The sequence below is a fragment of the Metarhizium acridum genome (assembly GCF_019434415.1).
Source record: "Metarhizium acridum strain ARSEF 324 chromosome Unknown scaffold_574, whole genome shotgun sequence".
NCBI lineage: Eukaryota > Fungi > Ascomycota > Sordariomycetes > Hypocreales > Clavicipitaceae > Metarhizium > Metarhizium acridum.
The window spans coordinates 416,316-433,085 of record NW_027094044.1 but is presented as its reverse complement, the minus strand read 5'-3'; the positions used below and the strand labels follow the sequence as shown (position 1 = coordinate 433,085).

Below are 16,770 nucleotides of genomic sequence, written 5' to 3'. Positions count from 1 at the left end.
ACTGCTAACTTTATCAGGAAACATCTGCCGCGGGGAACTGAGGAGGCCGTAGTAGCCCTCAATAATTGACCACCATGGCTGACCGTGACTGGCGGCGTTTTCCCGAATGGCCAAATGAGAGAGAGTATTTAAAGACGATTGACCCTCGATTGAAATGGTTATCAACACCAATGAGTTTTCTGAAGAACAGCAAAACACTCCACCAACTACAACGCAAAATGAGAAAAGTATGCGTGTTCTCCCTCTATCTGCGTACCAAAAACGGGCATTGACAAGAGCTAGGCAATCATTATTGGAGGTGGACCAGCTGGTATATCCGCTGCTTTGCGGTTACAACAAATCACAGATGTCACCTCGACCGTGTACGAAATACGTCCAGAGCCCACCACTCTCGGGGGAGCTGTCGGGTTGTTACCCAACGGCCTACGCTTATTCCACAGACTTGGTGTATACGACGATCTTCTATCACGCGGCAGCAGCCATTCAATGTTGAATCTACGGTCTCTCACAGGTGATATCATCACGACACAGGACATTGTCGGCAGAGTTCGTGAGCAAAACGGGGGAATTGGCTACCTCCGTATCAAGCGCATTGATCTTCTTCAAGTCCTGCTCAAAGCTGCAGAAAAGGGGAAGATCCCAATCCACTACGGAAAAAAGATTTGAGATTGAGGAGAACGAGCACGAGGTCAAGGTCACATTCTCGGATGGAACCACAGACACTAGCGACCTCTTACTCGGATGCGATGGAATCCACTCCGCTGTTCGAAAACTATACGTCGATCCCCAACATGCCACCGAATATACTGGGTTCTCCGGTTTGTTTGCGCTCCTTCCGACATCTGCACTTCCAGAAGGCTCGGTAGACGAGCTCAAGGGCATCAACGCTAGACTCACAACGCAAGGCGTCTTTCTTACCACGTCTTGCTCTGCAAAAGACGACGAAGCGCTCCGGGGTTTCTCCAAAGAGGTTCCTCTGCCCAAAACGGGAGACACAAGGGACGGGTGGGAAGTCAAGCGTGAAGAAGAGATCGCCCGTTTCAAGAATGACCTGTTGGATCTGATAAGCGACGCCAGAGGAGAGTGGGGAAACATTATGAGAGCCATGGTGCAGAAAACCTCGGTCGTGAGATTCTATCCCGTATACAAGGTGGCCTCGGGAGGGAGATGGTACAAAGGTCGGTGTCTCCTTTTGGGAGACGCTGCTCATGCCATGGCCCCCCATGCTGGTCAGGGTGTCTCCATGGCCGCAGAAGATGCATTCATGATCGCAAGGCTATTAGAGGACCCTGGCAGGTCTCTCGAGGATGCATTCGCAGCATTCGACAGGGTTCGGCGTCCTCGAGTCAACGAAATTACGATGCAGGCGACAAAAAATTCAGAGGTTCGAAAAAGGTCTAGCGAATGGGGGTTATGGTTAAAAGAAACTGCTATTTGGGCATATTTCTGGGTTTCCAGAGTGGTTGGGTACAATTTTTTGGCCAATACGGAGAGACAATTGCTTTATGATGTGGATGAAGTCGAGATCTGAGCAGTGAGGAGTGTGCGGAATTGGTCGCGGGTTGGAGTTTCTGGAGTCGCTCGGAGGAATATGGCTCGAAAATCGAGACGGCTGGGAGCCTAACACACGAACGGGTATGCAATGCCCAAAACCGGTTTTTTTTTTCTGCTTTTAGTTAGAAAAGGATATTCATGTTGGAAAAACACCCCCTTAGTGTGATGTGGTAAGCCGCAGATGCGATCGTGAAGCTTGAACATTGGCCAAGGTGTGAAACAGTCATCGCCATGTTTGTTCAAAAACACTGTGAACTTCACACTGTGCGGATGAACTGAAGCGGCTCGACTTTTGCAACCTCAGGTTGGTAATCATCACATCTTTCGTCTCTTGGAGCTTGAAACCGAATCTGCATCAATGTATAACCACAAGAGCGAGCTCTAATGAGGGTATTGAGATATAGCGTCTGATTGGCATTTCTCGAATCACCAAATCGGCGAAAGCCGTGAAGCCTATTCAACTGGCACGAAGCTCGGTATTAATGGATACGCAGGCATCAGCAGACGAGCTGGGCAACTTGATCCAGGCCTTGAAACAGCCTCGGCTACTATCCTGCGTTCAGTGTCAAAAGCGCAAGGTAAAATGCGATCGTTGCAGTCCATGTTCCAACTGTGTCAAGGTGCGTCTGAGTTCGTCAAGCGACCGCATACGTCTGGCTGATGCTCTGCCTAGGCAGAAGTTCTCTGCACACCCGGTACGCCGGCGCCGGCGCGGAAGAGACGCGCGACGGAGCAGGATCTTCTTGAGCGAGTGGAGCGATGTGAAGCCTTGCTCAAGGGGTATGCGCCAGTCGTCGACGACAGACCGCAGAAACCGAGTTCGAGCAACCATGTGCCAGACGGTCCGCCCGGCGCCTCTTTTGAACCCAGCTCGTCGGCACAGGAACTGAACGCATCGTACATCACAACAAGGATTGATGGCAGTGTCAGATTCACTGACAGTTTCAGCACCGTTGTAATGCACGAGGAGGTAAAGATGACCCATTGTCCTCAATTTGCAACCCTTTGGCCGATTCACCCTTCTAACCGTGGAACAGTTGGTTGCAATTCAGAATAGCATCAAATCGAATGATTCTGCGGATGAAGGGGCGATAGAGAGCATCTATGAACTGCCGGACAAGACACTCCCGGTGACAGAGTTTGAAACCTCAGTGTCCAGCTCACCAGACAGTCAGCCCGGTCCCGTTGAAGCCATAAATCTTTGGGGGAACTTCCTTGAAAGAGTTAATCCTCTTACAAAGATTGTCCATGTTCCAACTCTCGAACCGTATGTCATGAGAGCGGCGGTGGGGATGCACTTGGTCCCCATTGAGTACCAAGCGCTTCTCTATTCGATATACGCGGTGGCTGCGAAATCCATGTCAGACCAAGAGTGCTTTGAATTGCTAGGTTACAGCCGCGATACCATACTGAAAAAGTATGGTAGCAGCATCAAAAGGGCACTGATGAAGTACAATCATAGGGAGAATTACACAATGATCACCCTTCAAACATTGATACTGTATTTGGTAAGTCCCTAACGTGTCAATGACCTGCATACAAGCACTAAGGTTCAAATCAGCTCACCCTCGAGGACAAAACTCACAGACACGCTTCCTGGGTCACCAGCGGTATTGTAGTAAGGATGGCGTATTCCATGGGCTATCACCGCGACGGAGAAAGCCTTGGACTGGGTCCATTCGAAACCGAAATGCGTCGCAGAATATGGTGTCAGATCATTATTCAGGATGCTAAGAATGCTCTCCTGTCTGGACTCAGTGCCGCTATGCTTCCCATGCAATGGGATACAAAGCCGCCGTTGAATATAAACGACGTTGACATGAGCCCGAGCAGTGACTCGCCAATAGTTCCTCGCGAGGGGCCGACTGAAATGGCATATGTCCTCATTGCGCGATTGATTTACGCATACAAGATTGACTGTGATAACCATATAGACACGCCTACTAACGAAGCAATCTTACTGGGGATGAGCTTGACAAACGATGAAAACACCGACCGAGCTGTGTATGGAAAATTTCGGGAACAATCTGAAGAACTAAAGCGAGCACTAGAGAGCTACACCGCGAAGTATATTGGCGACGGGGCTGGGAAAGTCCACGTGGCGGCGACCATTTTGAAGACAACCATTCTGGAGAAACTTGACGATGTTCTCAGCCCAATAAAGGACCAAGAAGAATGGGGAATCGAAATTTTTAACTGGAAAGACAACCTGTTCAAGATGATTATGTTGAGCATGGAACACCAATGTGATGCGCACGACAAAATGGCAACTGTCGGGTTCGAATGGTATATGAGGCTGCAATTCTACGCCGATATGCTCGCCTCTTTGACCAGCCAACTGTACCGGCGCCCCATGGGATCCCTCTCTGACCGTGGGTGGCGGGCTGTGGAAAGGCTTCATGGGCATTACCCCGAGTTATTTGACATGAGCCAAAGACAGCAACTTATGCAAGCGCAGTTCACGCTCAAAGCTTGGGAGGCCCGAAAGACGGCGGTGGCTCAACGAGGCGGTAGCTTGGAAACGCCTGCATACATTGTGCAACTTGGACAGGCGCTATCAGAGATGGAGGCTCAAAAGGCCGAGAAATCGATAGACTGGAACGCACTATGGACTGATTTGCAGCCCTTCGGGGATGGGCTGAATTCATTTATGGGCGAGGAGTTTGTACAGATGGGTGACAGCCCGAGTGTTCGCGGCAATGGATTAGTTTAAATTGCGCAGGGTTGGTGGCTTGCAGCAAGGTGAAGTTGAGTGCTTACTATTTGTACACAAAGCCAAATTTAACACCGAAAGTTTCAATAACGAAAAAATTAAAGACAATGCTCATTGGGCAACATGTGAGTCTATTGCTTCTGTCCCCAAATCTTCATGGCCCCATCCATCACCCAGTCTCTCTGCACGACTCGGGAACTCGGCACGCTTGCTTACAGGGGCAAGGTTCCAATTTTAGGACCGGCCAAATAAGAAAACGACCTTGCGCACACGTGTAGGAGAACCAAATGGAGCTAATATCAAATCAGCGACCGATTCATGATATCAGTCCTGCAAGAAGGTTCGCAACAGGATTAGAAGTATAACGCTGCCGCCGAACTGAGCAAGGCGGAGCAATTGCGGGAATAAACGGTCGCTTTACATAAAGATGCAGGGTCGCCCATCAATGGTGCTTTGGTAACCAATCTTAGTTTCGGTATTAGGAATCACGACTCATTATGAGGTCCGGCTTTGTATTGGCTGCTTCACTGCAGGGAGCGATTGCTCTGCTGAGCCCTCGTGGCCCTGATGCCGCTGGCCAGATTCGTCTCGCATATCACGGCGCAGATGGAATGACAGTTAGTTGGAACACTTTTGAGCATGTCAAAGCACCCTCGGTGAAATGGGGCTTGTCAAAGGGTAAACTCGAACACACGGCGTCGTCCAATGTTTCTTTGACATATCCTACCTCAACTACTTACAACAACCATGTTGTGATTAGTGGGTTGAAGCCGGACACGACCTATTACTATCTTCCGTCACCGTTGCCCCAAGGCAATCATACTGAGCCATACACATTCAGGACGGCCCGCGCCGCAGGCGACTCCGATGCCTTTTCCGTCGCTGTTGTCGTCGATCTTGGGACGATGGGTCGCCTCGGGCTCACCACCTCAGCCGGGAGCTCGGTTTCCCAGAACAACATCCTGAAACCAGGCGAGAAGAATACCATTGATTCTCTGGCCTCCACAAAGTCGAGTTATGACTTCGTCTGGCACCCCGGTGACATTGCCTATGCCGATTACTGGCTGAAAATGGAGATCCAGGGAGTGCTGCCCAACACAACCATTCAGGACGGCCACACGGTATACGAAGCTATCCTCAACGACTTTTACGATGAAATGGCCGCTGTGACCGAGACAAAACCATACATGGTCGGGCCCGGCAATCACGAAGCCAGCTGCGACAACGGCGGCACAACTGACAAGGCCAAGAATATCACGTACGATGTTAGCATCTGTTCGCCCGGGCAAACCAACTTCACCGGCTTCAAGAACCAGTTTCGAATGCCCAGCGATGTATCTGGAGGCACAGGAAACTTCTGGTATAGCTGGGACAACGGCATGGTCCACTTTATCCAGCTCGATACCGAGACGGACCTCGGCCACGGCTTCACCGGTCCCGATGAGATTGGCGGCACTGAAAAGGAGGGCGCAAGCCCCGTCAACGCGACATTGAATGCACAAACTACCTGGCTTGAGGCTGATCTCGCATCCGTCGACCGTAAGAAGACACCCTGGGTGGTTGTCGCTGGCCACCGCCCATGGTACCTGAGCAAGAAGAACGCCACCGGCACAATCTGCTGGTCTTGCAAGGACGTGTTTGAACCTCTCTTCATCAAGTACAACGTCGACTTGGTCCTCACTGGCCACGCGCACGTCTACGAGCGTCTTGCGCCCCTGGCTAATGGCAAGATTGACCCCAACGAGCTGAACAACCCCAAGGCTCCGTGGTATATTACCAACGGCGCCGGCGGTCATTACGATGGTCTTGGTTCGTTTGATGAGCCCAAACAGGAGTACAGCCGATTTGGACTGGATACCGCCAATGCTACCTACGGATGGAGCCGATTGACCTTCCACAACTGCTCGCACTTGACGCACGAATTCATCGCAAGTAATAACAACTCTGCGTTGGATACAGCCACGTTATTCAAGGCCCGTTCTTGTGGTTCCTGTCACGGAAATGGCAATGGAAGTGGGAAATGCTGAGTCCTGCGACCCGCAAGCCAACTGGACCGACAAGGGTTCCAAATGGGAACTCTTGACGGCAGTCTGGCTTAGCAATGCCGGCGCCGTTGCATGCTCTGAGCACTGCCGGTGTAGATGTGGCCGGCTCAGTTTTTGTTTGTATTTTTTGACGTTGGTGACTGGAACACACTTTTGTTGATCCTTGCCACCGTCCTGGCAGAGCTCAGGTGATGTATGAGGAATAGATGTTGTGTGGCGGCATTTGTGCTCACAACTCGGGGAAAATCGGATCAACAATTTAGTTGTAGTGAATTTGCTAGTATAAGAGGACGGCCTTATGCCCAAGTCTTCAATTCAACAAATTTCGCCTTTATAATCGATTTTATCGTGTCTTCTATTGATATCTTATTATATCATTTAACCGGCCTCGGGCGAGCCTACGCCGTTCAGCTAAATCGTTTACGTTACACATTTACTTACGTGCATTTACACCGGGCTTTATGCCACAGAAGGTGCAAATCGAGATTACGGATTACGTGGAAGCATTTGACCAAGCTATCAAGATTGATTGACTGCTAGTTTAGAGCCTTCATCTGTTACGAGGCTCAAGGTACGAGAGTTGCGACTCGTACGAGATTACGCGTATGAGTGTTGTGTGTGTGTGTTGTGCGTTTGGGCCAACAAAATCCTGTGATAAAGACACGCAGAAAGTGATTGCAGAGCATGACGTGCGTGATAAGAAACGAAATCGCCATACGGCCCAAATTGTACAGATGTTCTTCAGTACCCCCAACTCGATGTGATGCCCGGAAAGCTGCCAAATCCGCTGATGGTCTTTCTCAACCCATAGAATCAAAGATATAGCCCGCCCGTTGGCTGGCTACCCGTCACTGCGAGGCACATGTGTCGTGGCAGTTTCTTCTAGACGCGCACCAGGGGATAGATGACATGGATTTTCGATCAAGAGGAATGACTTTTACGCAATACGTATTCATCAAATATGCATGCTGATAATCATTCGACTATCCGGACAAGGCGAACACAAAATCTCTATGAATTTTCCCCTCCTAAAGAGACAGCCCCTTCAAGACCAGAAAATAAGAGACACCAACGCTCTCGAGTTGCTCTGTGAATCGCAACCGGGCATGTACTTGTACGCAGAATTATCTAGAAGCCGCCCTCCTTGCAAATGTCGACAGCCTGGTCAATAAACTCATGGTACTGCTCGGGATTCTCGGAGCGCTGCACCTCCTGACACAGCGTGCCGACATCCATGTACCGCCACTCGGGAACCCCCTTCATCTCGGTGAAAAACTGGTGTGCCGAGCAGGCGGCATTCATGCTACACTTGATGTCGGTGTAGATCGAAGCCCGCTGCTGGAAGAGGCCGACGGAGTCCCTGTCGTAGCCGAGGCGGTCATAGTCGTAGACCAAGGAGTCGGGCACCGCGTAGTTTGCATGCATGATGAGTGTTGACTGACCGGCCGAGGTTAGTAGATTTGCTCAGAGACAGCCCCCTGCGGGAAACATGGCTCACCTCGACGAGAGCAGTGGCGATGCCCGCCCGGCATCCCTGGGCTCCGAGGCGCTCCTTCTTAGCCTGCGCAATGATGCCGCGTGCGTACTTGGCCTGGAGCTCCGTCAGGGTGGCGAACATTCTGACCCCCCGGCTGGCGTCGTTGGTCGTCTTGGTGGGAAGGGCGGCGACGGGGGCGGCGCCAATGGCAGCGGCGGCAAAGGCAGCGGCGAATCTCATGATGGGCAGTTTGGCGTATTGCAGATATGGGACGGTGCTTTGTGTATTTGCGGTTCCCGAAATGTGATCCAGGCATGCTGCCGTGATGTACGGACGTCAACGGGAACATGACAACGGGGTCCTCTTATGTGCTCGACTATGCTGAGGCATTTAACAGCATTCAGGTGGGTTTTGTTTTCGCTTTTTTGTATGGCCATTCCCGTTCTAGAACAGTAACTCGAAGTTCGTCGCGTCATGTAGTTGGTGCTATGCGCTGGCCGGTAAGAATAGAGTTGCTCCGGCCCGACCCAGGATGGAGGCGTGGGGCCGGTATTGGTCCGATCCAACAGGGCATCCGCTAATATGCCACGGAGGCTATGTTATCTCCAGTTGACGCGGGCAACTAATACAAAACAAGAAATCGAGCCACTGGCCTTGGTTTGCCGAGGGGCTCTTCGCATCTTGGACAGCCGGGGACTCTGTCCATAGTTCATCTGTGATGGCAAGTTGACTCGAAGGGACAACAGGACGACGCGAATCATCACCCGGCCGGACAGAAGACAAACCATTGGCTCGGCATATGTTCAAATTGCCGCGGCCAATGCCGCACTTGTTAGAAACGGGAGCGCCACCGATTGGCGAGATTCAGATGGGGCATCTAATCGAAGGGGTCTGGCGCTGGGCTGAGACTTCGTCTTAGTTGCTGCGTTGGTAGATGACTTTGGTGGGTGGCTAGTGTTGCTGTTTGCCCTTGCTTTGAGCAATGTTTCATAGTCTGGCTGATGGACTTGTGCAAGCTTGTTGGATGATAGTGGCGCAGGTCGGTACGAGAGCGTTCCATTTGTTTACCGGCAGTTTCTTCGCTTGTTGTGAGGATGAGCTGCGTTCCTCCAGGAAGTTCTAGCCAGAGCCAGTGGCACAGTTGGAGATGTAATTGTGAGTATTGATCAATGTAACCCTTTCGAGTTCTCTTGATCAGATGACTCCTCGGCTCCGGCAATGGATTCGCAAGTTGGGGCGACGGACAGCATTGTCAGCTCAGGGAATCAGACACTCGGATATTATGAAAGCTACCATTCTAATCTGTCATCGCAAACCAACTCGACATCAAACCTGTCCTCCCTCCTCCATACCTTCCCGGGAACATTCAAGCCGGCAACTATGCTTCTCAGGTCTGTAATGATGCCTCCGGGTCCGCTTGCAAAGACGACTGTCCTACCTGCGACGGTGCCCTCCACAAACGTACCGACCATCTTGCTCAAATCCGGGTGCCGACTCTCATCGTCCGCCCCGTCGCCGATTTTGTCAACAGTAATCCCCGGCGAACAAGCTGTTTTCTCGTCGCACGGGCAAACGTCGTCTGATGAGGATGAGACAATGTCCGCATCTTCCGGTTGGTGGTTCTCTTTGCCGCTGCCAGCAGCGTCTCTTGTGGCAAAGAGAGAGATTGTCAGGTTCATCTCCTTCTGGGCCTTGCGCAAAACAGCCATTTCGTCCTTGACCCAATCTACGTTGCGGGAGTGTCGCATCGCCCAGATGAGCTCGGTTTTGCGATCCGATGGCGATCTGGTACGAGCTAGGTGCAGGAGGACGGGGAGGACGTAGGCGATGCCTGTGCCGCCAGCGATGCAGATGATGTTTGTATCTCGGTCGATCTTCTCGAGGAGGTCTTCTCCGTAACCGCCTGTGAGAAGAACGGGAGTGGCAACAGTCTCGTGCTGGCTGGCGGCGAGCTTCTTTGCGGCCAGCTCGGCCAGTTTCTTCGTTTCACCGGATTTTGCTCTCAGAATGTACGAGTGCTTCACCAGGCCCTTCTCCACGACGGGTGCATTCAGAGGCGTAAACGGGTGAGACTGCCAGATGCTTGACTCGGTAAAGCACAAATAGTAGTGCTGGCCGATCTTCCACGCATCCTGCTCGTTCTCCAAGTCCAACCTGACAATGTCACCGTGTTCCGCGTCGGGAAATCGCGTAATCAGCGCTTGGGCTGGCTTAAATCCCGCGTACGCCGATGAAGTAGGGTGGTAGTGCAGCAGGCCGGTCCTCACAAACCTGGCGCCTCTGTCAACACCCCATAGAATAAAGGCCGGGACCAGGAAGCACTCCAGCTTGTTCCAGTGTGCCCAGCACGCTCCAATGTATACCATGGCCAGAACGTAGTGCGCCTTGCGGAAGAATTCATATCCCGTGGCTCGGATCCCCCACGGCGTACAGAGGATGAACATGATGAGAAGCAGAATCATGGCCACAATGCCCCAGATGATGTACGGCTGCACGATCCACTCCAGACTAACTTTAGGCTGGGGCTGGTACAGATTCAACTGGATGATGAGCCATCCAATGGTGTGAAGAAGAGACTGGATGACAATGATGTAGCCTAGCCATCTGTGTAGAAAGTTGAAACTCTGGTACGGCACGCCCGTAAGGACGGAGAGTAGTGATTCTCTGCTGCTGAGCAGGATGGACAGCGGCGTGAGTGCGTAGGCGATTACTCCCACGCGATCGGACCAAGGGCCTAGACTCGTTCGCGTGTTGTACACCCCGGGCATGTTCTTCACGGGCGTGACCCAAGTCTTGTATGTGATGCCCAGGAAGCTCCATACGAAGAGATATCCGGACAAGAGAGCCAACACAGCCACCTGGAAGCGCGTTGTACGACCAAACAGAAAGTGATTTGCATCGCGTAACAAGAATCGCCTCGAGACAACAGCCGTCGTTTTCCGTAGTTTGCCAAAGGCGCCCTGGTCCGATTTTGAGTTTTGCAGTGCCCCTTGAACGGCCGGCCGGCCGGCTCTCCTCAGCAACACCCAGACGAAGATGACGCCAAATATCGTTGCCCAAAGGATCCCCATGTACAACATGCCCAGATCATGGGCAAGATACACAACGTCGAGATAGGCGCACGACCCCGCATCATTCTTGCAAGGGACCACGCGATCTGGATACCCCCAATGGGCCTGGGTGTCACCGCCCTCCGAGTGGTTCTGGATATGTCGCGGTTCTACCAACATGGCATAGACTGATAACCGGCAGCGGCGTCTGGTAGCAAAATGGAGGTTGTGATCAACGAGGGAACAAGAAAGAGAAGCGAAATGGAAGCCTGAGCAGAGACACAGTTATACTCTTTCCGAAATAAGCTTGAACCTGGTCGGGCCTGGACAGGGATATTTCCAAACTTATTGCCTCTCCCGCCCCCCCCTTGGAGAAACTGCATCAAACTCGCTCATAAAAGATCCAATCAAGGGTGACGAAAAGGTAACCAATTCTGCAGCAAGCCCAACGGCCGAGCAACAGGTTTGTTGAAGATCATCAAGGTTGTCGTGCATTCGCGGTTGAGCAGGAATGAGCAAGTTTTGCGGAGCTGCAGTGTGAGGATCATCAAGACTAGAGCGAATCAATTCATCTCAGATCCAAGGACCGGTGTCACTTGGCGTCGATATCGAATCTTGCCGGGGCCGTGAGTGCATTGACGACGGACTTGGCAAGTGGACTATTCTCTGTCCGGAATTGCAAACAAGCGCAGCGTAGTGTTAATTCTGCTCGTGGTTGAGAAGATTAGTCGCCTTCCGACAAGGCTGGCCTGATTGACTCGCCTCCGCCTTTAATTAATTGACGACGGCTCTTTCGACCAAGACATTTGCGCGCGCCATCTCTGTCGATATCTAGAATCTGAAATCATTAAAAACAAGTTCAATTTGTGCGCACACTCGTTGTCGACTCAATCCTCCATCGCCATCATCATCATGGACATGCACAGCGGCCACGGCGGCGACGACGGCTCGTCGTGCAAAATATCTGTACGAATAGCCACACCAAGCCCTCGGCAGGTCGTCTCGTCAAGCTAACAAGCCGAATCAGATGCTCTGGAACTGGTACACCATAGACGCCTGCTTCCTCTCGCCAAACTGGCACATCACAACGCAGGGCATGTTCGCGGCCACTTGCATCGGCGTCATCCTGCTCGTCATGCTCGTCGAGTTCTTCCGCCGCCTCGGCAAGGAATACGACGCCTTCCTCATGCGCCAGTTCCAGCGCGAATCAGCCCGCCGATACGTCGACGGCACCAGTTTCGGGCCGCAAGTCATTACATTCCGGGCGACGTTCCTCCAGCAACTGACGAGGTCGGTCCTGCACGCCTTGACGTTTGGCAGCGCCTACATTGTCATGTTGCTCGCCATGTACTTCAACGGCTATGTGATTATCTGCATCTTTATCGGCGCGGGACTGGGCAAGTTTGTTTGTGACTGGTTGGAGGTGAAGATGGATGTGGATGGCGGAAAGGAGGACAAGCAGATTCGCGGCATCGAGGAGCCGAGCGTGTGCTGCGGTTAAAAGCAAGATGGGGTGATTGGTAGTTACTGCATAGTAATAGCGATTGAGGGCCAATTTCGCTCAACTTTAATGAGAATGTGTCTCGGATAGCAATCAAGAGACAGGAATTGTGTTGCCATGTTTTTGCACCCGACTTGGTAGGACAAGCGATGATGTGGGATCCATGGAAAAAACCATTCCATGCAGTCTGCTACAAGCAATATAAGCTAAAATAATTCGCTTCGGAATATCCGCGGCCATAGATTAGCTGGGAGATCGTCAGACTGAAGCCTTACTTCAATCCTACGGATGCCTATCTGAAGGTCGTGTGTTCGAGTCACACTGGCCGCAATTTTTTTGATTAATTTTTTTTGATCCAGTACTTCGGGATATTCCGGGTGTGGATATGCAAGCAGCCAGCGAAGTTGTCACACTTTAGAGGGCACCAATTGTAATGATAATGTATATATACAAGTCCATGTCTAGCTAGAGAATCGTATGCGCCCTTTTTATAAGTGCGCTTATCATTGGGGTTATCCACTCGTGGTTGAGGGTTTGCCCTTATCTGATTATGCGTACGTAATTGGTACCCGTAACAAGTGACCCATTTTGACAGAAGTGATACCTAAGCTCTCTGACCTTGGTTATAGTTGTTCGAAGCACTTTGTCTTCTTTTTGGAGAGGGGAATATCTGAGAGACACCTTCTACACTTCATACGAAATTCTCAGAGAATGGGACTATTTTGGCGGCATTCAATGTATCTTCGCCGAGACCCAGTAACCTAAGATATCCCGGAATACGTACACGGTGCTGACGATAGCGCCAAGGGCTCTGCAGGCTGCAGGAACAGGCTGATGTAGATCTGGCACGTCTCAAGTGGTCGCTGTCGTCGTTTTGCTCGTTCTGCTCGAGTAGGTGATGGAAAACATCTCTTGTGGACTTGGTGTCACATATCGGACTTTTCAAGTGCAAAAGACGTTGTGGCAAATAGAATAGACTGTCAGAGTCGGTATCTAAGCGAACCCTGCTGCCTATTTGCTCATTCACCCTTATGTTCCGTTTAATGATCTTCACCGGTGGGCGTTTATGAACCTTTTCTGGTTCGTAGAAAGGCTGCATTAGGAATTTCAGCAGAAAGTGATTCTAGTTCTGGGGGTGTTCTCTTAAGCGGACGGGAGGTTGATCTAGTGACTCGAGGTCACCTGCAAGCCTGTCTTCTCCAAGTATGACTCCAGGAGCATTATCTGAGAAAGACTCCCGCGAAACATCGGAAAAGGTCTCTCGCTCCCGGCTCTTGCGTAGAACCGGCAGAGGATCGACAAGCAAAACTACTGGCCCATGTGAGTAGGCGTTCCTTCGTCCAGGATGACAGAAGTTACCTAATTGACAAACGCTAACGGGCATCTTTCGGGTCCAAACAGATACGCGTTCCTCTCACCCACAGAGTCTTTTGCTACGTGAGGTCGTCCTTGGATCCGTCCAAAGGTCCCATTTCGATCGAAATATATTTATTTCTGTTCAAAACTCTCCCTTCACCAGACTTTGCTGTGGCGTACTCCAAACGGTTGTTAGACAGCAAGTCAATCAGGTCCTGCTTTGAATATGGAGCAGTAGGTAGTCTCCAGACAGGCCGGTACCACTTGATACACGTGTAGGGTTTTTGCAAGCCAGAGGTTGTCCGAGAACTAGCCGGTGGATCGCTGTATTCTGCGCTTGTATATCCAGAGTTGATGAGATGTTCTTCGAAAAAATCAGGATTGATCCCCAGGTGTGACCCGAGATACTCAATTGTAGGCAAGCTTAGGTCTTCAACAATGAATAGTCTGTGTGTAACGTTTGTTGGAATAGATTGACACAACTTTGCAAACTTGTTGGGTTTTCCAATGCGGATTACTTTGGGGTGAGAAGCATTTGCGAAATCTGCATAGCTAATATGGAGCTTCTGATGGCGGGAATCTGAGTCGGCGCGTTTGCCCAGATGACCAAACACTTCGCCTGCTCCAGCAATCACTTCACCATAGCTGCTTTAAATTGTTTGTGCTGGAGCATCCTCCCCATCTTCAGACGGCAGCCTAGATTGGGATGAGGAAACTGACACCGCCGATTGATTCTGGGACTGGACGCGATTGCCAGGTTGATCGAGGCTTGGATCGGGATTGACACTTTCTTGCTGATAAGTCCGGTCGGATTTTGCCACTCTTCTACTCTTGACTCAAGACTTCGGATTGATCTTGGCGAGGTGTCCGAGGATCGTGATAGATCGTCAGGTGCGGTCGCGATGTGAAGGGACGACGTGATGCCATTGACCGAAGCAACCTGAGGAGCCGCGTGGCCAACGGGAACAGTACTCAGCTCTGGAGCCGATAAAGACCTAGCTCTGAGTGCCTGCCGACGGTCTTCAGGTCAAGCTGGCTTGGGTGTCCTTGGTCCCGAGGGGGGGGGGGGCTAACCATCTCCCATCTCAAATGCCACCGAGGTGGTGTATAAAATCCAACGGCGGACCTTGATGACGATGCTGCCCACTTATTGGGGAGACGGCCAAGATCTTGAAGAGATGCAACGAGACTGTTGGGCCACATCGCCGCGAATGGTCGGGAATTAATATCAGGGAACATCCGCCGTAGTGTCAAAGCGCCCCGACGCAACACGCCATGCGGATGGATGGGTAGGGTGACTCTCCCCTGCTTTCGGCCGCCTACATCGTGGATATGTTTCTCAAGAAATTAAAGGACTATCTGTCCCAGGTCTCGTCACCGTCCTATCAGAGTCTATCAACAGAGCAATTCCATCCTACCATCGCGCGTTTCTGACTGCTCTCGCACAAAAGAGAGCAGAACTGGGCCGGAAAGCCAAGGTCTGCTTCACCAGCCTCATCGGCTTAGCACAGGACTTGACGCATGACCAAATCGTCGATTATTCTGCATTTGAGCGAGGTATGCCCGTGTCTAAAGAGTGGCAGAGCAAGGAATCTCCCGCGCTCGGTGCACAGTCTGCGTCTCCAATCCTCGTTCTAAAAGGCGAAAAGGATGAATTAGTGCCTTATCAAACAGCGAAAGAAGCTTGGATGAAGTCTTGCTCAAGTGGTAACGAAGTTCACTCGCCAATCTCCCAGGCATGGGGGCACACTGCCATGGTTAGAGCGTCTCTTCTAGACTGGATGGTTTGGGTTGATGGTTTATTTACCCGAGGGAAGACGGCGCGGAATTTGACTTGCTCTTTGGAGATTAAGAAGCCGTTTGATCTTGAGCATGTAAGAGCTCTGTTGGACGTGGACAGTATTCAAAACAAAGGCGATCAATCTTGCTAGCAATACACGGCCTCATTCTGTACTTCAGGAGGAGTGCGCCACGTTTAATGTATCTTTGAGTCCTCGATTGTAAGCAGCATTCACAATAATATTACATTATCCTACAGATCCTTTTTTAGTGAGTAGTCCCTTGTACCACTGTCGCATAGCCAGCATGCATTTCCCCGTCGTCCTATTCTGGCCTTCGAGGAGAATAAAGTCATGTGCCATCCGTTCCTGAAGGTCCATCCTTAGTTTGAAACTAGGGTTTGCCTGCTGAACCTCTGATGCATATCGTATCACTTGGTCCCGCAGAACCTCCTCGTTTCCTGCAGTGATGTACGCCGTCTTCACAACCAAAGGAATCCGGTGCATGTACGCCAAGTCTCGGTCGATTGGAAACGCAGCCATTTGCGACTTGGCGGGACAGTCGGTAACAGCACTGAGACCCAAGTAGTACATGTTTGATTTTGCACAGTTTCCGCAGAAATCATGTCGATCCAACCGTTCTGCACAAACGACCCATCAGTCGTCTTGTTACTCAGTCGCGGAGACACCAAGAACATCCCGGCTAGCGGTTCAACAAGCACAATGGTCGGGATAAGAGGAACCGGTTCGCACAGGTGGCTTATAAGTTGAGCCGCAAGGTTCCCACCGGCAGAGTTTCCGCCAACGATAATGTCTCTGGGACGAATGCCGGAATCGAGGAGATGAGTGAGTGCTGCGACGGCTTGACGCAGCTGGACGGGATACAGTGCTTCCGGACAAAGAGTATACTCGAGCACCGCAACGGCTGTTTCAGCGTCATTCTCAATCCCAACACTGACATATGTGCGCCAGCACCACTCAAGATGTCCTGGTAGTAACGGCACTACATACCCTCCTCCATGGAGGAAGAGCACAACCTTCTTGGCTTTCTGGCGGTCCCCAAGCCAAAGAATGGACGACCTCTCGTCTATGAGAGGCTCAATTTCGACTCTCAGTCTCGCTTGAACAGATGCGTCGTCACGCGATTTCGACAACTTTTGCCGAACCCAGGTAATATAGGTCTTTCTTGTGGGAGGTGACAAGTACTGGATCTGGCGCCCTGTGAAAGTCCGCAAGACGACTTTGAGACAAGCACAGCGAATAAAGGGCCACAGTGGGAGACCCCTATGCAGTGAA

At 51.3% G+C, this 16,770-nt stretch overlaps 7 protein-coding genes and 1 non-coding gene across 8 annotated transcripts; 5 read left to right on the top strand and 3 right to left on the bottom strand.

The window, feature by feature from the left end:
- Nucleotides 1–218: 218 nt before the first annotated feature.
- On the top strand, nucleotides 219–1,531 carry J3458_020574 (uncharacterized protein; the record flags this gene model as incomplete). The annotated part of the gene is made up of 3 exons (XM_066122114.1): nucleotides 219–227; nucleotides 283–546; nucleotides 608–1,531. The coding sequence occupies 3 exons, from the start codon at nucleotides 219–221 to the stop codon at nucleotides 1,529–1,531; spliced, it is 1,197 nt and encodes a 398-aa protein (XP_065972740.1).
- A 353-nt stretch (nucleotides 1,532–1,884) lies between these two features.
- On the top strand, nucleotides 1,885–4,713 carry J3458_020573 (uncharacterized protein). Its single transcript, XM_066122113.1, has 5 exons — nucleotides 1,885–2,174; nucleotides 2,228–2,524; nucleotides 2,592–3,062; nucleotides 3,116–4,392; nucleotides 4,506–4,713. Exons 1-4 carry the CDS (start codon nucleotides 2,037–2,039, stop codon nucleotides 4,265–4,267), a joined length of 2,058 nt encoding a protein of 685 aa, XP_065972739.1. The 5' UTR covers nucleotides 1,885–2,036; the 3' UTR covers nucleotides 4,268–4,392; nucleotides 4,506–4,713.
- Nucleotides 4,416–6,616, top strand: J3458_020572 (uncharacterized protein). The gene has a single exon (XM_007815934.2). It carries the CDS (start codon nucleotides 4,765–4,767, stop codon nucleotides 6,292–6,294), a length of 1,530 nt encoding a protein of 509 aa, XP_007814125.2. The 5' UTR covers nucleotides 4,416–4,764; the 3' UTR covers nucleotides 6,295–6,616.
- Nucleotides 6,617–7,440: 824 nt separating this feature from the next.
- Nucleotides 7,441–8,029, bottom strand: J3458_020571 (uncharacterized protein; the record flags this gene model as incomplete). Its single annotated transcript, XM_007815935.2, has 2 exons — nucleotides 7,441–7,749; nucleotides 7,811–8,029. 2 exons carry the CDS (start codon nucleotides 8,027–8,029, stop codon nucleotides 7,441–7,443), a joined length of 528 nt encoding a protein of 175 aa, XP_007814126.1.
- Nucleotides 8,030–9,078: 1,049 nt separating this feature from the next.
- On the bottom strand, nucleotides 9,079–11,019 carry J3458_020570 (uncharacterized protein; the record flags this gene model as incomplete). Its single annotated transcript, XM_066122112.1, has 1 exon — nucleotides 9,079–11,019. The coding sequence occupies one exon, from the start codon at nucleotides 11,017–11,019 to the stop codon at nucleotides 9,079–9,081; it is 1,941 nt and encodes a 646-aa protein (XP_065972738.1).
- A 732-nt stretch (nucleotides 11,020–11,751) lies between these two features.
- Nucleotides 11,752–12,340, top strand: CTR3_4 (Copper transport protein CTR3; the record flags this gene model as incomplete). The annotated part of the gene is made up of 2 exons (XM_007815937.2): nucleotides 11,752–11,805; nucleotides 11,867–12,340. 2 exons carry the CDS (start codon nucleotides 11,752–11,754, stop codon nucleotides 12,338–12,340), a joined length of 528 nt encoding a protein of 175 aa, XP_007814128.2.
- A 232-nt stretch (nucleotides 12,341–12,572) lies between these two features.
- On the top strand, nucleotides 12,573–12,670 carry J3458_020568. Its single transcript has one exon. It is a non-coding gene; the product is annotated as a tRNA-Phe (tRNA).
- Nucleotides 12,671–15,723: 3,053 nt separating this feature from the next.
- On the bottom strand, nucleotides 15,724–16,419 carry J3458_020567 (uncharacterized protein; the record flags this gene model as incomplete). Its single annotated transcript, XM_007815939.2, has 1 exon — nucleotides 15,724–16,419. Exon 1 carries the CDS (start codon nucleotides 16,066–16,068, stop codon nucleotides 15,724–15,726), a length of 345 nt encoding a protein of 114 aa, XP_007814130.2. The 5' UTR covers nucleotides 16,069–16,419.
- Nucleotides 16,420–16,770: the final 351 nt, after the last annotated feature.